The following is a 21970-nucleotide window of genomic DNA, read 5'->3' on the forward strand; positions in this document are numbered from 1 at the left end:
GGAAATTTCTAGGAAGAAACCCATTGTCCTGCTTTATGGTAAGAAACAAAATCACAACAGAGGTTTTGTGTGGCCAGCAGGTTGTTTAGAAAACAAGTAACCATGACAACAAAGAAACAAAATAACGTTAAAATCACTTGGGCATCAAATAAATCCCAATGTTGAAAACTATCATTTCAAAATCATTAGGTGAAGTGAACCCACTTGCCAGTTCCAGTTTCTTCCATTGAGCTTCTGGGAAGCTTCATGATTAGAAAAATGACATATTGAGGACAAAAGCCTCTTATGTTTGCTTCCTATTTCTTGCTCCATCCAAATTTGAGATTAAGAATTTTTGTTCGTAATTTTTAAAGGGGTGCATCATTGTGTACTGTGGAGCATGATTTGTACCATTTTAAGATTTGGACTGTTTGTTTGGCAGAGTTTTACTGCAAAGCTTGCAATTTTGACTTGACTGTTGTTGTGTAAATGCCAAAGAAAAACCTGTTTGAGAGTTTGGGTTTTTATTATTTTCTTGAGATCCTTTTCAAGCTTAAACACCATTTTTTTTTTTTACCCTCCTCTAGATTCCTTGAGAATAAAGAATGAAGGACACCAAAAAAATGTTAAGTTAGTGATACTTTAGCAAGTTTAGAGATGTAGCATTTGGTGTTTTCTTCACCCTGCTATATCACTTTATGAATGTGAGTTGGCATGATTGCAGCAAAGCTTTGATGACTCAGCACTCCCCAGTCCCTACTTACACTCTTACTAGGATTTGAGGGTCCCAACTCAGAGAGAGAGAGAGAGAGAGAGGGTAAATAGGATTTGAGGGTCCCATATGTAAATTTTGTATAATCTTAATGAAGTCCAAATCAATACACATGCAGAGAGAGAGATTATAAATGTAGACAGCAGGACAGTAGGCAGTACTAGAAGAGTGCACTCCGAATTGTGCACTATACTTAAAAAAGCTAGGAGGAGGAGAAAAGGGAAGTGCAGAACATTCAACAGAAGTATTATTTCTGTATAGAAACAGCTTCTCTGAACCATAACTTCATTGCCTTGCTATTAACTATCATCACCTGAATGGCTCAAACCAAGGTCACTCCGAGGGCAGTTACAATATCAGCAAGAGCAGCAGCAATAGCAATAGCATGGGCACTCTTCATTAACCTCCTTATGACAAGTGAAGTTGCCAGTGCAGAGAGGCCTCTCAAAGATGAGAAGCCAACAAAATTTATTGAGCAAGACATACATGAAGCATTTTTTGTGAAAGTGGTCAATTTTCTATGGCAGGCTGGAGGATCTTCTTATCAGCCTGTTTGGCCAGTGAGTTTGATCTCTCTTAAACACCATAGTTCATGCATCTCCAGCAAGAACACAGAGAGAGAAAGAGATAGATAGCATAAAGGGGATATAACTTTTACATCTAATTTCCTATAAAATTTTATGATTCTTCCTTTCATGTTTACTGTTGTGGTATTTTGACTTTGACATATAAATATATATTTTGGTTGTTCAGGAGATGAAGTTTGGTTGGAAAATTGTAGTTGGCTCAATAGTTGGATTCTTTGGTGCAGCATTGGGTAGTGTGGGAGGTGTTGGAGGTGGAGGTATTTTTGTACCAATGCTTGCCTTGATCATTGGTTTTGATCCCAAGTCTTCCACTGCCATTTCCAAGTGTTAGTAATCACTTTTCCTTTTAATCTTTTCTTTTAACTTGTTAATTTAATCTTAATGTATTCAATTTAGACAGAATTGAAGAACTGTATGCCATCCTATTGGTCATGCAGGTATGATAATGGGTGCTGCAGGTTCAACAGTATACTTCAATTTGAGACTTAGGCACCCAACACTGGACATGCCCCTTATAGATTATGATCTGGCTTTGCTCTTTCAGCCAATGCTCATGCTAGGCATCAGCATAGGAGTTGCCTTCAACGTCATGTTCGCCGACTGGATGGTCACAGTTCTACTTATCATTCTCTTCTTAGGTAATAACATTTTGAACACAAATTCCTTATTTACTTTGAATACTCCCAATAATCTTATTAGATATTCTTCTGAATTCTGGCAGGTACAGCAGCAAAAGCTTTAATGAAAGGCGTAGATACATGGAAGAAAGAGACAATGATGAAGAAGGTAAGGTTTTCACTGAACTATTTCCTGAGCTATCAATGATTATGGTCTGGTACCAATCTAGTAACAAGGAATTTGAGATTTCAAATGACTTTCAGGAAGCAGAAAAGCAGTTGGAATCGGAGTCCAAACCTGGCGGTGAGTGCTCATCCAAGCAAACATTCCTATACATATAGACCAAGTTTAGAGATTATACACTAATATCAACTAAAAGAAAACTCTAAAGTGCGCATCTCCTTTGTTGCAGATGGTTCTGGAGAAGACTACAAACCACTACCTGGTGGTCCTGCTTCATTGCAAGATGAGCAGGTAAGTTCCAAGAATATCAGAACACTCTAGGGCAGTATTCTTTTGCAACTTCTTTGTCATCTGCAATTTTTAAGTTGTTTCAGTTTTTGTTTTATTGATATTATGAACCACTCTATCCAGGTGCCTATATCACACAACGTTTACTGGAAGGAGTTATCGATGCTTGTGTATGTCTGGGTGGCTTTTCTTATTGTTCAGATTGTTAAGGTAAGTTATTTTACTCTGTAGTTCTGTACAACTAAAGAAGCTTTTCTAGGAACTCATCTATTCGCATACCGGACCTTAAAATGCTCTCCAAAAGATATGATCATCACTAGCAATGCAATCAAGTTCCATCTTTCTAATTCCTCTGCATTTGCTTCCAAAGCGCCATGATTTTAACTTTTGTTACTGAATTAGTGTATCTGAACTTTGTGCAGACATATACTGAAACTTGCTCCACCATGTTCTGGGTCCTGAACTCTTTGCAGGTAAGGTTAACAACCAGAGTAGTAAGATTTCTTTCAAGAGCACTATAGAAACACATAACTATGTACACTCAAGCATACATAAAAAGAATGATGTCCAGTTGAACATAATATTTTATCATTTTGTAGGTACCAATTGCAGTCTCCGTTACGCTCTTTGAAGCCATATGCTTATGCAAAGGCACCAGGGTGATTGCATCCAAAGGAAAGGAAATCACAAACTGGAAGTTGCATCAGATTTTTCTTTACTGCAGCTGTGGGATAGTAGCTGGTATGGTGGGTGGCCTACTTGGGCTGGGAGGCGGTTTCATCTTGGGACCCCTTTTTCTTGAATTGGGAATTCCTCCTCAGGTATAGTTCAATGCAAGACAAAATTCACTCTATTCTTTTTATCAGTCAGAAAATCTTGTCCAGCCCAAATCCATTGGTGCAAAGGAAGCTTTAGAAAGATATCAACTAGATAACCTGCCATTAACAAGTCAGCCGGACTGGCCTCAGCTCAGAGAACATATATCAGCCTATCATCTATAACATACATTTTCGGGTATCATAACCGAAAACATCAGGAAGAGAAAATCACATCTGCAATCGAAATAAGCAGGAAAACGAAACGAGATTGATGATTTTTTTATCTTTGGCAGGTAGCAAGTGCTACATCCACATTTGCAATGCTATTCTCATCCTCCATGTCAGTTGTACAGTATTACCTTCTCAACCGTTTCCCAGTCCCCTATGGTAAGTAGTAGCAATAATCTAACTTCAGCTGAGATTTCAAAAATTATATTTGTTCATATCTTCTATATATACCAAAAAAAGAAGAAAGAAAAAAACTAACTGTTCCAAGTTTCCTCTATGCTGCAGCTGCTTATTTTGTTTTAGTTGCAACAATTGCTGCATTTACTGGTCAGCATGTAGTGAGAAAGATAATTGCAGTTCTTGGGAGGGCATCCATTGTCATCTTCATACTAGCTTTGACCATCTTTGTGAGCGCAATCAGCTTAGGTATAACAACAAATAACTCACACAAAAGCAAAATGAACAAGTATTTTTTCACTAATGTACTTAATTTTTTGTTTTTGTTTGTTTGTTTGTTTGTTCAGGTGGGGTGGGGATAGCAAACATGGTTGAGAAGATGGAGAATCAAGAGTACATGGGATTTGAAAATTTCTGTCACCAGTCCTAAGCATGTTGTGTAATATCCTATTTGTTTGCTGTGGAATTTGTCAACCCACAATAACTATTATCCACACCACAGTCTACTTTAAATATTGTTGTATATTTTTCCAGTAATTTTCTGGCAAAGATGACTTGATATTTATGTACTGGATTTTCAAATCATTGTTCCATCAGTTTCTAAAACGTCATCGTTTCCAACATTGCATTGTTAATGAGAATGTCCATGTAGAATTCCAATTAAAATAATTTTTTTGAAATGCTTTCTCTTTTTCAATTCAAACCTAAATTTTGTTAGTTTGTCATAGTCAACTATGATAACCCTTCTTCTTCTCTTTTTTCTCATTGTTCTATTTCTGGCTAACAAGGCGTTTCAAAAGAAGTCAAATTTAGCTGTATTCCGTTATATACAACAACATATCCAATCTTTAAATTGTGAAACATCAAATATATACAATACTATCACTAAGAGGAAAAAAAAAACATAATATTCAAGGAGAAAATCAAGTTCCTAATGAAATTGGTCAAAGGTGACGAGCTTAAGAAAATTAAATAAAAACATTCCATATAATTATCCATATCCAAAAACTGAACTAATTTTTTTTTTTTAATCGTATTTTTCCAAAGAGTGGACTCAATAACGACAAATCCGAGAAAATGCGGGACAAAGCGTGCCTGTTCCCTTCAATTTGGGAACCCAACCCACCAATATCTCCATTCACCGAAAAGACTAATAACACCCTGCGTGAAGAAAAAACCAACAAAAAAGGAAAACATCGTAAAACAAGAAAGGTGCAGAAGTAATTAACTGCTCGTTCTAGGGCAACATTCAAACCCCGTTTTCCCGCCCAGTCACTTCGCTCGCTTGAGAAAATTAATAAATTTGGGTTACTTTATATGCCTCTCTGCTCCACCCACTACTCTCTCTCTCTCTCTCTCTCTCTCTCTCAATAATATCTGAACTCTCAAGCGCTTCTTCATCTTCCCTGCTCTCTTCTCTCTCTGCAACTGTGTGCTTTGGAGGCATTCGTCTCTCTCTGCGGTTCACTCTGGGTACGGTTCCTATTCCTTCATTTCGTGTGTTTTTTAATGTTTATATTTAAGTTTCATTATTTCGTTTTTTTTCTTCTTTCTATTCGCTTTTTCGTGTGGTTATTGTTTGGAACCCGAAACCTAGGGTTTGTGTTTTATGAAACACTAATTATTTTTATTTGGAATTTTTTATCTTCTGTTCGGTTAATATGTACTGAAAATGTTTTTTTTTTTCTTGTTCACCTTTAGATTTTGAAATGGCGGCGAAGAACGATGCCTCAGCAGATTCCCCGACTTCGGTTCTCGAGGACGAGGTTTGCTTTCACTAATTTTCTAATGGCGGTTGTTTCTATAGCTTCTCTCTGTCGGTCTGGTTGGTTCTTAGGAATGTGGCAGAGTTTGAAGGAAAATGTTTGAAGAACGAGTAGAAAGACAAGAAATTCCTCAAAATAACGAATTTTGTAGAAAATAAATCATGTCTGTGTGTGTCTATGTCTCTCACGTACTTTTTGAATTAAGAACTTTCGAGTTTTGGTCTTGCTGTGAGAAAATGATGTTTGCATGCATATGCTCGATCTATTGTTTCTATGAAATATGTTCTCTTATAGTCCTGACAGGCTTCAGTGTGACAAATTATAGATGCCTAGTGTGTGGTTTCTGTTGGATTTTATAAATAGGGTCTATATTTGCTTCGAACTCCTACTAATGTTACATTTTTAACCATGTTTTGTTCATTTTGTAATGTTGTTGTATTGAATCATGTTTAAGGAAACATGCGAGGAGAAGATTGATGTCAAATTAGATAAGAGCGAGGTCAAATCAGAGGAGGAGATACTTCCTGATGAAAAAAATGAGGATTCCTTGCTTATACCAAAAGCCTTGACTGAGGTGGAAGAAAAGTTGCTTGAAGATCGGGTGAAGAAAGAGGAGGCAGAAAAAGAAAGGGCGGCAGAGCAGTTACCCAACTTGAATAACACTCAGATTACCAAGTTGGATGAGCTCCTAACACAAACTCAGCTTTACTCACAGTTTTTGCTTGAGAAAATGGATAACATCACACTTGTACCTTCTCTTACACTTTTCTCTTAAATGGTAAATTCTTTCTTATGCTTTTTGCTGATTAAGTTATAAAATGAAATGTTATGCTAGATTGGAGCCGAGCAGCAGACTGAAACTGTTGAGGAAAAGAAAGGTCGTGGTAGAAAAAGAAAAGCCACTGCAACCTACAATAACGTAAGAAATTCCATGCTTCCTTCATTTTTCCAAAATGAGATATCTTGTTCATTTGAGTCTGGTTTGGTTGATCATGAATATATATGGATGTTCTTGTATAGTTGTCCTATCAGATGTAATTAGTATTGTCACACTTATCTATCAGATGGACATCTATTTATTGAGGTTTTGGGTGGTCCGATTGCTCTTGTCTTCTGTCCCAAGTGGATTAATCTTTTCCAAGGGAGAAAATTTGCTTGCTGGGTGACATAATAAAGTCTAAATATTCTTTTGGAATATAGTGAATATATCTTTTAATTATGTTTTAAATTTCATCCCATTAGAAGTTTATTGGATATTTCTATGTCTTTTTTAAGTTCCTGGTATATTTCTATGTCTTCTTGACCTTTACTATCTTCATTTCCTTAGAAGAAGGCCAAGAGGGCAGTTCAAGCTATGCTTACAAGATCTAAAGAGGGTGAGAAAACTGAAGATGTGGACCTCACTGAGGAAGAAAGAGTTGAGAAAGAGCAAAAGGAACTTGTGCCTCTGTTGACTGGTGGACAATTGAAGTCTTATCAAATCAAAGGTGTAAAGTGGTTGATCTCATTATGGCAAAATGGGCTGAATGGGATCCTTGCAGATCAAATGGGACTTGGAAAAACTATCCAGACCATTGGTTTTCTTGCTCATCTGAAAGGGAATGGATTGGATGGGCCGTATTTAGTAATTGCTCCTCTATCTACTCTCTCCAACTGGGTAAATGAATTCTCAAGGTAAATGGTTTAAATAGATTCTTTTTGGTTAACTTCTCTGAATATAGTTTCATCCAATGATCTGTCAACTTTATTTCTTCCTTTTACCTTCTTTCTATCCCCAAATAGGTTCACCCCTTCAATAAAGGCTATAGTCTACCATGGGGACAAGAAACAGAGGGATGAGATACGAAGGAAGCACATGCCTAGAGCAATTGGCCCTAACTTCCCTATAATTGTTACTTCATATGAAGTCGCAATGGCTGATGCAAGAAGATTTTTGAGACATTACAAGTGGAAATATCTTGTGGTTGATGAAGTGAGTAGACTAGTCCGTTTACTGATATTGTTTCCATTAAGAAAAACCTATAATATAGCATGAATGTTGACCTATTCTACATCTGTTTATTGAAGGGACACAGATTGAAAAACTCAAAGTGCAAGTTACTGCAGCAATTGAAATTCTTACCCATAGAAAATAAGATTCTTTTGACTGGAACTCCTCTGCAGAATAATCTGGCAGAGCTTTGGTCATTGTTGAACTTCATTTTGCCTGATATATTCTCATCCCATGAAGAATTTGAGTCATGGTAAGTATGGTTTTTTGTTTTTTTTTTCTCCAGTTTGATGCTTGTTAATTCGCAAACTCGTTAATCTATCAAGGTGGAAATATTTTTGGTTGGTGATGGACGATATCAAGCTCCACTAGGTGTCTAGTTTGAGAACCACCTGCTTTCTAGAAACTGCAATGGGCAACTGAATAACTGTTGTATATTCATACTTTTTATAATTAAGCATCTTGCCTAGTAATATTTTTAATCTCTGGAATAGTAAACATGCAACTATTATATATTATGTGGAAATCCTTCAAATGTCCAGTTAAGGAATAAGTCAGAAGCATTTTCTTTGGCGTAATATGGGTTTACCTGTCCAGTCCAATTCCGTTATTCATCTGGATTGTAGACATGATTCAATCATTACTGTGATGTCATTAAAATAGTATCTTTTGTTTAGAAGGTTACCTGTTGAAAGAACCACACTATATGTCTTTATGTTTTGCTAAGACCTAAGCCCATGATATGCTGGGTGAATAACTTTTGTGGAAAAGGAAGACCAATAGATTTCTTTTGTATGACTATTAGATAATTATCCTAGTGCATTCTTGTTGGTAGGTTTGATTTAGCAGGAAAGTGCAATGGTGAAGCAATGATGGAAGAACTGGAAGAGAAGAGAAAGGCCCAAGTATGCGTCCTTGCAAACATTGTGGGTTCATTTTTATAGAAAATTTGAACTGTGTTATGATGAATAAGGTGTTTCAATTGTCCACAGATGGTAGCAAAACTCCATGCCATATTGCGTCCCTTTCTTCTTCGAAGAATGAAGACTGATGTTGAGCAGATGCTTCCTAGGAAAAAGGAAATCATATTATATGCATCCATGACAGAACATCAAAAACATTTACAGGAACATCTGATAAATAAGACACTGGAGAATTATCTACTTGAGAAGGGGGACCGTGGTATGACATCTGTCTGTATTAGTGAAAACTGCGATTTGCATTGTAGGAAGATATATAAGGTCCTAATTTTCTGTGCATGTGGTTTTCCTGGAACCATTGGTAGTCTCATTTAACCAGTTAAGACACTGATGATGCATATCATAGGGAAAATGCTGTATCTTCCAATATCAATATGCCGGACTGTCAAAATTGACCTTTGTGGAACAGATAGGGTTGACCTTGGATTTGTTTTTCATTATTTAGTCATTAGACGAGTCAGAAAAATAATTTAATGATTTTCTGGTTGCTCCTATATTTTATATTTTCTGTAAATGATCCCAAAAGGTTGGCTGTCTAGTATCATTTCTGCAGTGGTTGTTCGCAGCACCACTTGTCCCCAATTTCTTAAATTTGGATCACTATAATTCTTTCTACCTTTTTCTGTTTCCTGTGTTATGGTCCTTAACTTTGGCGTGTTATATAAATATGATGATTAGCTCGGTTAGTTATTACTGTATCATATTGTGCAGTTATTTATGTTATCTAACAATTCTCAAACTTGCAGTACGCGGTATGAAGGGAAAGCTTAACAATTTGATGGTCCAACTTCGGAAGAACTGCTGTCATCCTGACCTTTTAGAGGCTGCATTTGACGGCTCGTGTACTTCACTTTAAATTAATTCAGTGTTATCATTTGAAATGGGTGCTCGACCAATCCTTATTCAGATTTCTATTTCTTGACAGATTTCTACCCACCTGTTGAACAGATGGTTGAGCAGTGTGGCAAATTTAGCTTGCTGGACAGACTGTTGAAGCGGCTGTTTGCCCGCAAACACAAAGTATGTCTACCAGTTATTTTGGGTATATTTTTGTTTGCTATTGGGTTGCTAACTATCTTCCATTTGTTTTGTATTCAGGTTATAATCTTCTCTCAGTGGACTAAAATTTTGGATATAATGGATTACTATTTTGGTGAGATAGGATTTCAAGTCTGTAGAATTGATGGAAGTGTGAAACTTGAAGAACGGAAAAGACAGGTTCGTGATTGGTTTGAATCAGAAGTCTTAATTCTGTTGGAGATTATCTAATTGTTTAGTAGATGTGCGGTATCTCGTGCTTTGGCTGCATTAAAACTGGAATTCTTTTTCAGCACTGTAGCCGTCTTTTTTTTTTTTTTTTTTTTTCTGACTTCTGTACTGTAATTATGTCATTCAGTTAAGCATAATTGCAGAAATAAATTCAACCATGCCATCTGTATTTGTTGCTTGGATTAACATCTATTATTAAACCATGTATATAACAATTAGATCTGGTTATTTGAAGTGGAATACCTCTGGCAGACAAAACCATTCCAGTTCTGGCCATAGGCTATGATTCTGACAGTGCGTAGGGTTGAGAGTTTATTTCCTCATTGCACAACTGGTTTTCTTACTCAAATTTAGTGTTACCCCTATTTTAGGATCATTGCTTATTGATAAATATTCTATTGCAAGCAGATTGCAGTGTTCAATGATGTGGACAGCAATTATAGAATTTTTCTTCTAAGCACCAGAGCTGGTGGACTGGGTATCAACCTTACTGCAGCTGATACTTGTATACTGTATGACAGTGATTGGGTATATTCTTGGTCCTCTCCTCTCTTTAATTCTTTCTTTTATTTTTCTTTTACTGCAATTCAACATTCACGCAGGATTAATTTGATTTGTTATTTTACATGTGCATACCAGAACCCTCAAATGGATTTGCAGGCCATGGATCGATGTCACAGAATCGGTCAAACGAAGCCTGTTCATGTTTACAGATTGACAACAGCACAATCTGTAGAGGTGAGTTGGTGATGCAGGGTTTTAATATTTGTCATATAATTAGGTGTACTTTATTTGGTATATTGGGAAAATTTTCTGAGAAGATGTGAATTAACAGGGTCGGATTTTGAAAAGAGCTTTTAGCAAGTTGAAGCTTGAACACGTGGTGATTGGGAAAGGGCAGTTCCATCAAGATAAGGCGAAGCCTGGTTGTACTGATGTCCTCGAGGTTTGCATGCTGTCCTTTGTTGGTTATGAGAACTTAAATAGCAAATCTTGCTCTAGAAAGAATCTCATAGTTGCAAAAATCAATTTTGCAAGTCTTAAATATTCAAATACAATTTTCATTCATTTTTGCATGGGACAATCTGGCCACGTATGCGAGTTGAAGATCATGCTCACTGTGATTTGAACTTGATGCCAATTTTTTAAATAATTTTTTAGGAAGATGATCTTATAGCTTTGCTCCGAGAAGAAGAATCTGCTGAAGACAAGATGATACAGACCATGATTACTGACGAAGATTTGGAGAGGGTGTTGGATCGCAGTGATCTGGTGGTTACTCCTGATGATCATAAGGAAGAGAAGGGCGATGGCATTGCCGGTGCTCTTCCCCTTAAAGGCCCTGGCTGGGAGGTGGTGTTACCAACTGCAGGGGGAGGCATGCTCGCCACCCTCAATAGTTAGATTTAAGTGTTATTTGAACTTGGTAGGGGTAGTTTAGTTATTTACACATCAGTGGATTTTGGATGTTGATGTTTTTCTAGTATGGAAAGTTACCCCTGGTGATATGGGAGCTAAAATGGAGGGGCTCGATTATTTTGTATATGGTAGAAATCGAGCTGTATTTTTGTATTGGGAAGATCCAAGTTCCATGCCAAGCCTTGTCGAAGTTGCAGTTTCAATGTTTAATGAAAATGGCCCAGCCATATCAAATTATTAGTTCTTCAACGAATGAATTGTTATTTATTCTTTCTTTGTGATTTGCCAATGAATAAAATATGTTTTGCTCACGAAAGTATTTTTCAAGGGGATCCGATTGAATGCTCTGAATTTGGGGCAGGTGCGGGCACGGGTTGAATTGGATCAGTTTCACTTCAAAATTACGGTCGAATTAATTATACTATAACGGTTTGGTTTAGTTCAATTTTAACTAAAGTTACAAAGGAAATATAATCAAATCAAACCAAACCAATTTAAGACGGTTTGATTCAATCAGTTTGAGCTAAACCCAATTCTCTTTCTTGCATTTTTTCAACATTGTTATCCTAAGCCTATCAAAATAAAATAAAATAAAATAAAAATTATTCTCCTAATTACAAGTAACAAATTTACAACTTGCTCCATACTTTAATCATTTTTTAGAGTAAAACCATCCTAAAGCTCAACATGCTATAAAACTTCAAATTTCAATAACTAATATAGCTCAATTCAAATAACCATACATAGTTATTATCTAATAAGAGTACACATGTAAAATATAATATAAATAAATATACACATAAATGGTCTGATTTGGTTTAAGCCGCTCAAAATCAACTTATATAAATTCTGGTTCGATTTTTAAACATTTTTTAACCAAACCAAACTAAATAAAAAGAAGGCTTCAAAATAAAATGTTTGAAATCAAGGGATGTAAATATCGAAAGAAAAAAAATTGAATGAAAAAGGTTAAGGCAAAAGAAACTTTCACCAAAATAATATCCAAAAAGAAATTTGAATGAAAATGGTTTTAAAATAGCAAAAAGTTCCGTTGCCGGGAATCGAACCCGGGTCTCCTGGGTGAAAGCCAGATATCCTAACCGCTGGACGACAACGGATGCTTGTAATGAGAGTATAATTACATGCATATAAACCTGGCTTCTGACCAACAAAAACCACAACCCAGAGAAAATTCGACTATTTTATCGAAACTCAAATTCTTGGTTTAAACCATCCATCCGTTAACCGGGAAAATTGAACGACAGGCCATGCACAGCCCCACCCAAACACCGCCATTGATAAAAGTCTAAACCCAAACCAGTAACCTCCACCTGGTATACTATTCTCAACTCTTTTATCTGTCTATTTATTTAATCATTTTGATCGGAAACTGATCACTACTTGTCTTGTTATGTTCTCAAACGATTTGGGGATTAAAATTTGATAGCTTTTAGTTGGGTATTTAGGTGAACCTCAAAAGCGTTTGCTTTAATAGCAATTTGTATAAATAACGTTTCAAGCTAACTTTAGCATTCTCTTGATCTTGATGGTATACTCAAAAAGTGTTTGGAAAGTTGAGTTTTTAAAGAGAAGAGTGAGTTGGTATAAGGGATGTGGGCAGAAGGTGTTCACTGCGAGTGTTTGTTTTATCAAATTCATTTGCACAAGAAAAACTTGGGTTTTATCTTATGGACTGAGTCTTTTATCTCCATGACACCCCAACAGTATAGGGATGCCCACCATGAGTATTTGTTGCTGTTTAAAAAGGATCAGAATTGACAATGGCTCTGACATGTGATCAATGCCTTTCAAGATAAGACCTGTGGGATCATGGGATTTTGAGGTTCCTGTTGCCTCTTTTACACTACATTTTCTTTGTTTGGTCATGGAATCATGGAATAGGGAAAGGTTTCTGTTTTTCGGAAAAGCATAAATCTGCTTCCAATTTTCAGGGGTCATATAATTGAGGTCAAGTCCACAACTTTAACTAAGATGGACAACTGGACTGTTCCCACAACGTTATACCAACTGAGGTTAAAGCAAGGATAATGATGTTTGAGCAATAAAATCGTTAATAAAGTCAGAGATTTATCAATCTATGTTTCCTCCCTCCTGTTGGACTCACTTTTTCCCTTAGATCTCCCCTCTTTCCTAACTTTTATATTTCATAAGTGTGCCTTTATTGGTTGTCTGGATTTTCCAAAATTATATCCCTTCAGTAGTGCCTATGGTGCATTAGATGTCTCAAATCATTGTTGATGCAACATATTTTATTACCTTTATGCAGGGCTGATGCTGCTGTGGCTATCTTTTGGACCTCAGTTTTTATTATGCTTGTTGCAGCATTTTGTATGACCCTGCATTTTGTGCACGTTTGGCTTTCTTTTGTCATTATATGACCCGGTACTTTAAGGAACAATCTTGAGGTGTTATACAGTTATATGCTATGGCATTTCTATATCCTTTACGCCTTAAAATATCTTGGCGGGCTGTGGCCAAGAAGAGGGAGAGAGAATGCTGTTAACACTGTCTATGGGATCGTACATTTACAGTCATCTTATTTGCGCTTCATAGACTCATTGCTCAGTCCATTTTGATTTTAGTTGATGTTACTGAAGCCAGAAGTGATGATCTTGCTAAACAAGCTTTTGCACCTCTTTCCTAAATAGAAGACACTGTTTATTTCCATCCTTACAACTCATACAGAGACTATGAGAATTTCCAAATTCTTTCACTAATGTAAACACCATAAATACAAACCAAGTTAAGAGGCTGCTTCGTGTGATTTTCCCCTGATTGGATTGTAATTCCGTTCTAAGTGAAAAATATTTATTTTAAATTGTTCTGTTGATAGGGTTGGTGAATGAGTTGTTCTTCAGTTTTAAACTAGTTTTGTCTTACAAAGTAAAAATTTTGATTTATGAAAAAGGGTGGAACTACATTGACATGTGCTTTCTAGCAGCCTGATATATAGAAAGAGTTGGGAGTGGCAGGTACCTTCATGATACCCTGTTAATCTTGTTATTTCAATATTTTTGAGGAATGAGAAGTTGATGAGTACATATTTTTGCTCACGCAGCTCGGCATTGACTCTGGATAATAGCCATTCAGCATCCCTGAAGTAAGAAGATCAAGGTGCTTCCCTACTTGTATGCAAGTAATATATATTTTAAATGAACTACTTATACAGAAGTAATAAATATTTTTTTTATGGAAAAGGTAATCTTTCTTAGAAAGTAAATAGAAAACTACTTTTTAACTGTTGCCTGGGTTCATATTATGATGTCAAATCCATGTGCAGGCTTTCATTGTAACTTTATTTATCGGGAAGTAATATTCAATTACGATAGCAATTGCAGATTTAAAGGATATTACAGACTTGTCTTTCTTTACTTTGTGAAGGAAAAGATTATAATTTTTTTTTTCTATAGACTTGTCTTTTTAAATTTTATGTTCAGCATCACTACTACAAAAAGTGAAAAAGACGACCAGAAAACAACGACGGTCTAAGTGAAAACCGTCGTGGTTTATAAAAAGACGACGGTTCTAAAAACACCGTCGTGTAATACAACCTTAGACAACTAAAAAATGGAGTTTCAAATGGCTGTTCAAAAACAACGACGTACATAATTAAACAACCGACGTCTATTTGAAACAGATTTCCTCAGTGTAAAATCAATGCCAACAAAGAACGGCAGAAGTTATGAATCGACCGACGTAGAAAGTAAAGACGACGATTTCAATAAAAACTGCCGTTTTTACTCATAAAATAACACGACGAGGTTTTCGTATAAGACGCCGTATAATTACAAACAAATCCACGGCTTTAAAATACAAAATATCGCCGTATTAAATTAATTTACAACGACGGAAAATATAAATATATCGACGTCATTCTCGTATAGTTCTACTACGTTATCTTTAAATCGTACAATAAAATTTATCGTCGTATTTATTCATTTTATACGTCGTACCTTTAATTTTAACGGTCGTCTTAATAAGAATTTTTGTTAACAATTTTTTTCTTTGATTTTCTTATCCTACGTCGGTAGATCTACTTAATGACAAGAATTGAAATAACCACGACGGTTTATATAGAACACCGCCGACATAATCAGTTTTGTCTGAGATCCCAAGGGTTACGAAATCTTACCAGATGGAACTCTGTTCCACATCATAATCTTAACAGATGACACAGATTTGCAAATATTGCGTCGTGTTAGTTTACAAATTCTAGAACATTAATTTCCCTCATTTTAAATTTCCTCGGGAAAGAAAAATCTATTTATCACGCTTTGGAATTGAAAACTAAAACTGAAAGAATACGGGAAAAAAAACTCCATTTATAATTTAAAATTAAAATCCACGTCGGTTGTAGTACACTTAACGACGTTTAACAAAATAATCTACGTCGGTAATTATAAATCTACCGCCATCGTAACTTAATATAGACGACGAGAAAAGACGACGGTAGAACAGAAAACCGCCGTTGTTTCAGTTTCTTTAACATATCTTTCTGCAGGACTTGTGTAGTTCAAAGCATTGACAATGTCTTCATCATATCTCCCAGAAACTACTGATTCAATTGCTCATGCTTTAGAGGCCATCTGAAGCCATTTCTATTCTTTATCGCATTCTTGAAACCCATCTTCTTCTTCTGAAGCTCTACGGATAAAGGAAGAGGCTATCACAATAAATCCGACGGATCTTCTTAGGCAAGAAAATCAAGCAGAGGATCAGGCACATCTGATCTTCAGATTTCCCTGAGAAGCGAACTTTCCTTCGACAGCGAGTGGAGGCCAGGCTTGCATCTCTTTTGATGGAAAGCAAGGAGTATTCAGAAGCACTAAGTGTCCTATCAGGCTTGATCAAGGAAGTGAGAAGGCTAGTTGACAAGCTTCTTCTTGTGGACATATATTTGATGCGAGTAAGCTCAATTTCTCTTTGAGAAAACATCCAAATTATTATCTTTGAGACATGAGAGACTGAGAGAGGAAGAACTTGGAACCTTAAATGTAAACCGAAAATGAATGAAAGCGACAAATTTATAGAATAAATTTTTAAAACCAACGGCGGTCCTTACAAACAAACCGCCGTTTAAATTGTAAAATCAACGTCGGTATGATCGACGTATATTACAGAAATCCACGTCGGTAAATTAATAAAAACGACGTGTTAAATAATATACCATGACGCGAGTTATTACTTATGTACTTTAATTTTTGAGTTTACTACGACGGTACCTACAAACTACTGTCGTATTTATTTACCACGTCCGAAGTTAAATGTACCGTCGTATTTTGTAATTTATACGTCGTAGTTATATGTAACCGCCATATTATTTTTTTGAAATGGTTTTATATGTAAGCAACTTTTCGTCTACTTGACTTACACATTTGTTGTTTTTATATTCTTATTTTATTTAAATCTGTCATCCAAAAAAGAAACTTTACATATTGCAGAATATTAATTTCCTTCGTTTTAAATTTCCTCCGGAAAAAAAACTCTATTTATAACGCACTGTAATTGAAAAATAAACTGAAAGGTCACGGGAAAAAAAATTCTATTCATAATTTAAAAATTAAAATCCACGTCGGTTATATTAAACCTAACGACGTTAAATGAAATGATTCCACGTCGAATGAAAAATATTGCGTCGTTTTAGTTAAAAACGACGTAGTTAAATGTAACCGCCGTATTATTTTTTTGAAATGGTTTTATATGTAAGCAACTTTTCGACTTACACATGCACTGTTTCCAAACCCGATTAAAAATTTCAATCTCCCAGAGAAACCTTTTCGTCTTTTTTCCTTGTCAGAGCATTGTCAGAGTTTCTCATCATCTTCCTCTCGTCTTCTTCGTCGTCTCTGAACTTAAACATCGATCATCTTCCTCTTGCTTTCATTGCACGCAAAAGGTAAGCTTTCATTTTCACTATTTTGGTTACTGTTTTGCATGCTCATACGTTTTTTGTTTGAAAAATCTTTTTACCTTTTTTCTGGCCAAAATCATTTTACTTCTTTCCAAGTTTGATAAAATATACAGACAAAGAGAGAAAGTTTCCAACTTTGAAGACAACTACATCAACTAAATAAGACGACGGTAGACCACGACGGTTCGTCAGTTGTTCTAGCGTCGTCTGAAAATTGACAAAGTTGTTTTTAAAATAATAGTCTTTTTTTATATGCTTGTTTAATTGCAGGTTTGATTTCGCTGAACAATGGTTTTTGTTTTTCCCTTATTTGATAAAATATAAAGAAAAAGAAACTAGGGTTGGTATCTAATATAGACGATAAAATATAAATAATAGTTTACCACGACGGTGTATTACTATTGACGTCGTGTGAACATATATACCACGACGTTATATAAATAATGGTTTTAAACATTTATTACGTCTGAGATTATTTCATTGCGTCGTCTAAAATCATATCATACGTCGTATTTTTTTAATACCGTCGTTTGTGTTCTTAATGTTTTCCTGAAATATTTTCACTTGCAGTTTTGTCTGTTAAAATGGTTTCTCAACAACAAACTAAGGATTCTGGCTCCAAGAAGCTTGGAATGGTAGCTCCTCAAGATAAGTCTTCGAAGGAGATGAAGTCTTCGAAGAAGATGAAGTTTGCTTCATCATCTGCTGAGACAGAACAAACCAGCCAGACAACAATCTCAGATGATTCAAAGACTGGTCGAGGTATGAGCACAATGCCTCGTGTTGTGAAGAGAAAGCTTCAGAAACTGAGGCCAATTGTTGAGTACAATAAAAGGGGGAAAGGTGTTGGCCAAGCACATATTGAGATGCAGTCGTATATTGGTGTGTTGGCACGCTCCAGGATCCCACTTGTGGACAAGAAATGGTCCCAAATCCCCAAGGATATAAAGGAGCAGATTTGGGAAGCAGTTGACATGGCTTTTGTCGTAGGCCAAGGGGGCAAGACCTCTGTTTTAGCTTCTGCTTCCAAGAAATGGAAGGATTTCAAGTCTACACTAACGAGGCATTATATCCTTCCATACACCAATGACAGGGAGAAATTAAGCCAACCCCCTGAAACATATAAATTCATAGAGAAAGCACAATGGGATGCCTTTGTAGCTTCAAGGCTATCCAAAGATTTTGAGTCTGTGCATTCTCAACATGCACAGATTAGGGAGAAACTCGAGTACAATCATCGATTGTCTCGAAAAGGATATGCTGGATTGGAGGATCAATTGGAGGAAACCATGCCTGGGGTAGAAATTGATCGATCTACCTTATGGAAGAGAGCTAGACAGGACAAACATGGTAACATCCCTGATCCAAAGGTGGCAGAGAAAGCAAAATTAATTGTAAGCCTACTATCACTCTGTTTTAAATTTTTATTAAACTGTGAATTATTCTTATTACGTCGTATGTTATATTTTTCGTCGTGTGAATGATATTACCACGTCGAAAAGTTTTTAAAAACGTCGTTAAAGGTCTAAATAGGAATCACTACTATGTTTTCTGTAATTACAGCATAAGACGTCGGTGGTTCATTTTCGCGTCGTGTGAATGATATTACCACGTCGAAAATTTTTTAAAAACGTCGTTAACGGTCTAAATAGGAATCACTACTCTGTTATCTTTAATTATAGCATAAGACGTCGGTTGTTTATTCATTTCGTCGTTTTAAATAAATAACCACGTCGGTATAACTACCGTCGTGATAAGTTATAATAACGTCGGTTTATACGTTATTGCGTCGTGTGAAATTATATAATACGTCGTTTGTACATAAATAACCGTCGTGTGTTTTTTTGTTTATCTTTTTTTAGGATGAATTGCAGAAACAAGTCTCGGAAGGCAAAGTCAGAGTAGATGGCAGCAATGATGTGCTGACCATGGCTTTGGGCCCCGAGCATCCAGGCAGACTGAGGGGAGTTGGTGCTGGTGTTTTCCCAAGGCAATATTTCAATTTGCCCAAACCACAGAGGGTGAGCTTTGACGACCGTTTGAAGGACAGTTTAAGAGTTCTCCTTCAAGAAGAGACTAAAAAGATGGAGGCTAAGGCAAGGGAAGAGGCCTTAAGGATGGAGGCTAGGACAAAACAATTGGTAGAGGCTGAGAGGGAGCATTTCCTGAGTCAGCTTTCCCAATTAATTCCCAATTTTGATCCAAGCATGCTTAAACCAAGAATTAGCCAAAGCCCCAAAAATCCAATGTCTGACAAAGCTAGCTGCTCTGGAGGTGATGTGAGATCCCTACATTTGGAGGATGATACTGCCAAAATGGGGAAACATCAGCCAGATGAAGAGAAGGAAGAAGAAAAAAGAGATGAAGAGAAGGAAGAAGAAAAGGAGAAAGAAGATGAAGAAAAGCATGACGACAAGGTATGTTCACATAACTTTGCCTTTTTTATTTGTTTTTCAAAATTTCAGACGTCGATATTTTTATTTAATCCGTCGTTTGTTTAAAACTTAGACGGCGGAATTTTTTTAAGACGTAATAAAATATTTAAACGACGGTTTTTGCACCGTCGTTTAAATGGTTTCAGACGACGCTTTATTCATAAAACCGTCGTCTTTATTGAATTACCACGACAGTTTTTTCACCGTCGTTTAAATACTTTTAAGACGACGTTTTATTACTTAAACCGTCGTCTTTATTGAATTACCACGTCATTTTTTTTATTTCTTTAAACAGGTTATTGAAGTTGGTGCTTATTCAAATATGGAGGCGCCATCTTCTTTAAAAACCCTTTGTCGTTTTGTGGAAACGACACTCCTGCCTGAGGATAAGACACTCCAATTTACAATTGATAAGGAGGTGTTTGGTGGTGAGCGCGATACCTTCCTCCTGCCTGAAGATATTACACAATTTGCAGGCATGGAAGAAATTGGAGCTACTGTATTGGCTGTATATATGAGGTTTGTACTTCTAAAATAATACCTCGTTGGTTTATATATTGCGTCGTCTTAACTAACTAACCACGTCGTCTTAACTAACAACCGTCGTGATAAATATATTATAACGTCCTCATCTATTTCAGTACGTCGTGTGAAATATTATAATACGTCGTTTTTTTATACATAACCGTCGTGTTTTGTGTGCTGACTTGTTTATATTATTTTATTTGTTTAGGTACTTACACGATGTTTTGAAAAAAGCCAATATGTGCAGTATGGTTGGCTTTATCGACCCTGCTACAGTTAGTGCCAACTCTGGCACAATAACTGAAAGATCACGACTCGTAGCAGCTCGACTTCAGAAGACAGACGGTGAACAGATTTTCATGATGCCTTACAATCCAGGGTTAGTCTCCTTAGGATTTTGTTTTTATGATTTTCAATAAATGACAGCTTATAAACTAACCACGTCGGTGTTTTATTTTATTTAGTCGTTTGAAACTACTAACCACGTCGGTATTTATTTATCGTCGTGATAAATATATAATGTCGTCGTTAGCTACTTTACTTCGTCGTGTGAAATACTATAATACGTCGTTTTTGTAAATAACCGTCGTTTTTATATTAATTTTGTGCAGCCGTCATTGGATTTTGCTGATTGTAAGAGCAAAGAGAGAAACCGTCTATTTTCTGGATCCTCTGCCAGGAAATCGTGTGGTCGATGAAGAGGCCAAAAACATCGTGAACAGTGCTTTAAAAATATATAATACCCACATAGCCCGAGCAGGACTTAAAAATGTAATTTGGAAAACTCTCTCAGGCACACCAAAGCAACCCAGCAATGTCGAATGCGGGTATTATGTAATGCGCTTCATGAGGGACATCATCATGGATCCTTCCTTGGGGTTTGAGAATAAGGTAAGAAGAAATTACCTTCATACATTTCACGTCGTTTTTTGTATTATCAACGACGGTCGTGTAAAATTAACGTCGTTGAATGGATATACTACGTCGGTTATGAAAAATATCGTCGTCTGTGATTGAATTTCTTTTTATTTATAAACCCTAATAGTCATTGTTTATGCAGTATGCCAAGGGAAACCAGGAAGCTTCATACCCCCAAGAAGCCATTGATGAAGTCCGGAATGAATGGGTAGAGTTTGTTTTCCAAATTATTAAACAGGGCAATTATTGAACACTTGATATTTATGTATAATGTACCAATTTTCTCTATAATATGTAATGTAAAAATTTGTTGAGGTTTTCTTAAATTAAAAAAAAAACAAACATACAAATTGCTTAACCGACGTGTAATACTTTTCCAACGACCTAATAAAGTCAATAACCGTCGTATTTTGTTGTTGCGTGTTTTAAACAAATACGACGTAAAAAAATAGTTAGACGACGTTCTTTGAACAATTGAGTCGTTAATGGTTTACAATATCTTCAATTTCTTAAGGGTTCAGGGTATAATCGACGACGTTTATGTAACGACTGCGGTTAAGTCGTAAAATATATATTTTACGTCGTATAGTTAAATAGCCGCCATGGTTTCTCATTTTAACGACGTCATTTTAACGACTTAGTAGTCTATTACAATTTACAACGTCTACAATTTATTTAACACCGACGTGGTTTGTTGTATGGTAAGAATATTTTATTATTTTTATATCAAAATATTCAAAATAAATATAAAATAAATCAGAAAATTGAAAAGTCAACTCCTATGAAGTCATTGATATATTTTCTTCCACATAAACCTTGAAAAAATTCATTTTGAATAACAAAAATTTAAAATGACCATCCAAAACAAAATTGTTTTGATGAGTCATAAAATCACTTCTAGTTTTATGGTTTAGGGTTTAGAGTCTAGGGTTTAGAGATTAGGGTTGTTATTTATTGGGGTTTATTTTTAAAGTATAATTTTTGGGTAGTCTAGGGTATATGTTAGGCTTTAAAACCATAAAACCTTTTATAAACTTAATTTTTTAAATTGTATAATTTAATTTTATGGGTTTAGGGTATTAATTT

At 35.9% G+C, this 21970-nt stretch overlaps 2 protein-coding genes and 1 non-coding gene across 5 annotated transcripts; 2 read left to right on the forward strand and 1 right to left on the reverse strand.

The window, feature by feature from the left end:
- Positions 868–4316, forward strand: LOC18771343. Its single transcript, XM_007201960.2, has 12 exons — positions 868–1311; positions 1505–1664; positions 1776–1976; positions 2060–2124; positions 2220–2259; positions 2369–2430; positions 2551–2637; positions 2850–2900; positions 3027–3248; positions 3539–3632; positions 3759–3899; positions 3998–4316. Exons 1-12 carry the CDS (start codon positions 1069–1071, stop codon positions 4078–4080), a joined length of 1449 nt encoding a protein of 482 aa, XP_007202022.1. The 5' UTR covers positions 868–1068; the 3' UTR covers positions 4081–4316.
- LOC18769108 (ATP-dependent DNA helicase DDM1) lies at positions 4524–11327 on the forward strand. Of its 3 annotated transcripts, none has more exons than XM_020569412.1 (16): positions 4524–5123; positions 5352–5416; positions 5871–6164; positions 6252–6335; positions 6744–7090; positions 7199–7388; positions 7484–7659; positions 8242–8311; positions 8399–8588; positions 9133–9228; positions 9312–9406; positions 9485–9604; positions 10064–10183; positions 10295–10393; positions 10491–10601; positions 10817–11327. In XM_020569412.1, the coding sequence occupies exons 2-16, from the start codon at positions 5360–5362 to the stop codon at positions 11057–11059; spliced, it is 2292 nt and encodes a 763-aa protein (XP_020425001.1). In that variant the 5' UTR covers positions 4524–5123; positions 5352–5359; the 3' UTR covers positions 11060–11327. The 3 variants fall into 3 exon arrangements, with proteins under 3 accessions (XP_020425001.1, XP_020425002.1, XP_007204642.1); XM_020569413.1 differs by lacking the exon at positions 4524–5123 and adding an exon at positions 5141–5248; XM_007204580.2 differs by lacking the exon at positions 4524–5123 and having other exon boundaries at positions 5141–5416.
- On the reverse strand, positions 12121–12192 carry TRNAE-UUC. The gene has a single exon. It is a non-coding gene; the product is annotated as a tRNA-Glu (tRNA).

The sequence above is a fragment of the Prunus persica genome, chromosome G7, assembly GCF_000346465.2.
Source record: "Prunus persica cultivar Lovell chromosome G7, Prunus_persica_NCBIv2, whole genome shotgun sequence".
Lineage (NCBI taxonomy): Eukaryota > Viridiplantae > Streptophyta > Magnoliopsida > Rosales > Rosaceae > Prunus > Prunus persica.

Bases quoted from the DNA above. Each gene is read 5' to 3' on its own strand.
- LOC18771343 (XM_007201960.2), top strand. From the start codon at position 1,069: ATGGCTCAAACCAAGGTCACTCCGAGGGCAGTTACAATATCAGCAAGA. The intron at 1,665-1,775 runs GTTAGTAATCAC...TTGGTCATGCAG, and splicing joins TTCCACTGCCATTTCCAAGT to GTATGATAATGGGTGCTGCA. The intron at 2,431-2,550 runs GTAAGTTCCAAG...CACTCTATCCAG, and splicing joins CTTCATTGCAAGATGAGCAG to GTGCCTATATCACACAACGT.
- LOC18769108 (XM_020569412.1), top strand. From the start codon at position 5,360: ATGGCGGCGAAGAACGATGCCTCAGCAGATTCCCCGACTTCGGTTCTC. The intron at 9,605-10,063 runs GTTCGTGATTGG...TATTGCAAGCAG, and splicing joins TTGAAGAACGGAAAAGACAG to ATTGCAGTGTTCAATGATGT. The intron at 10,602-10,816 runs GTTTGCATGCTG...ATAATTTTTTAG, and splicing joins GTTGTACTGATGTCCTCGAG to GAAGATGATCTTATAGCTTT.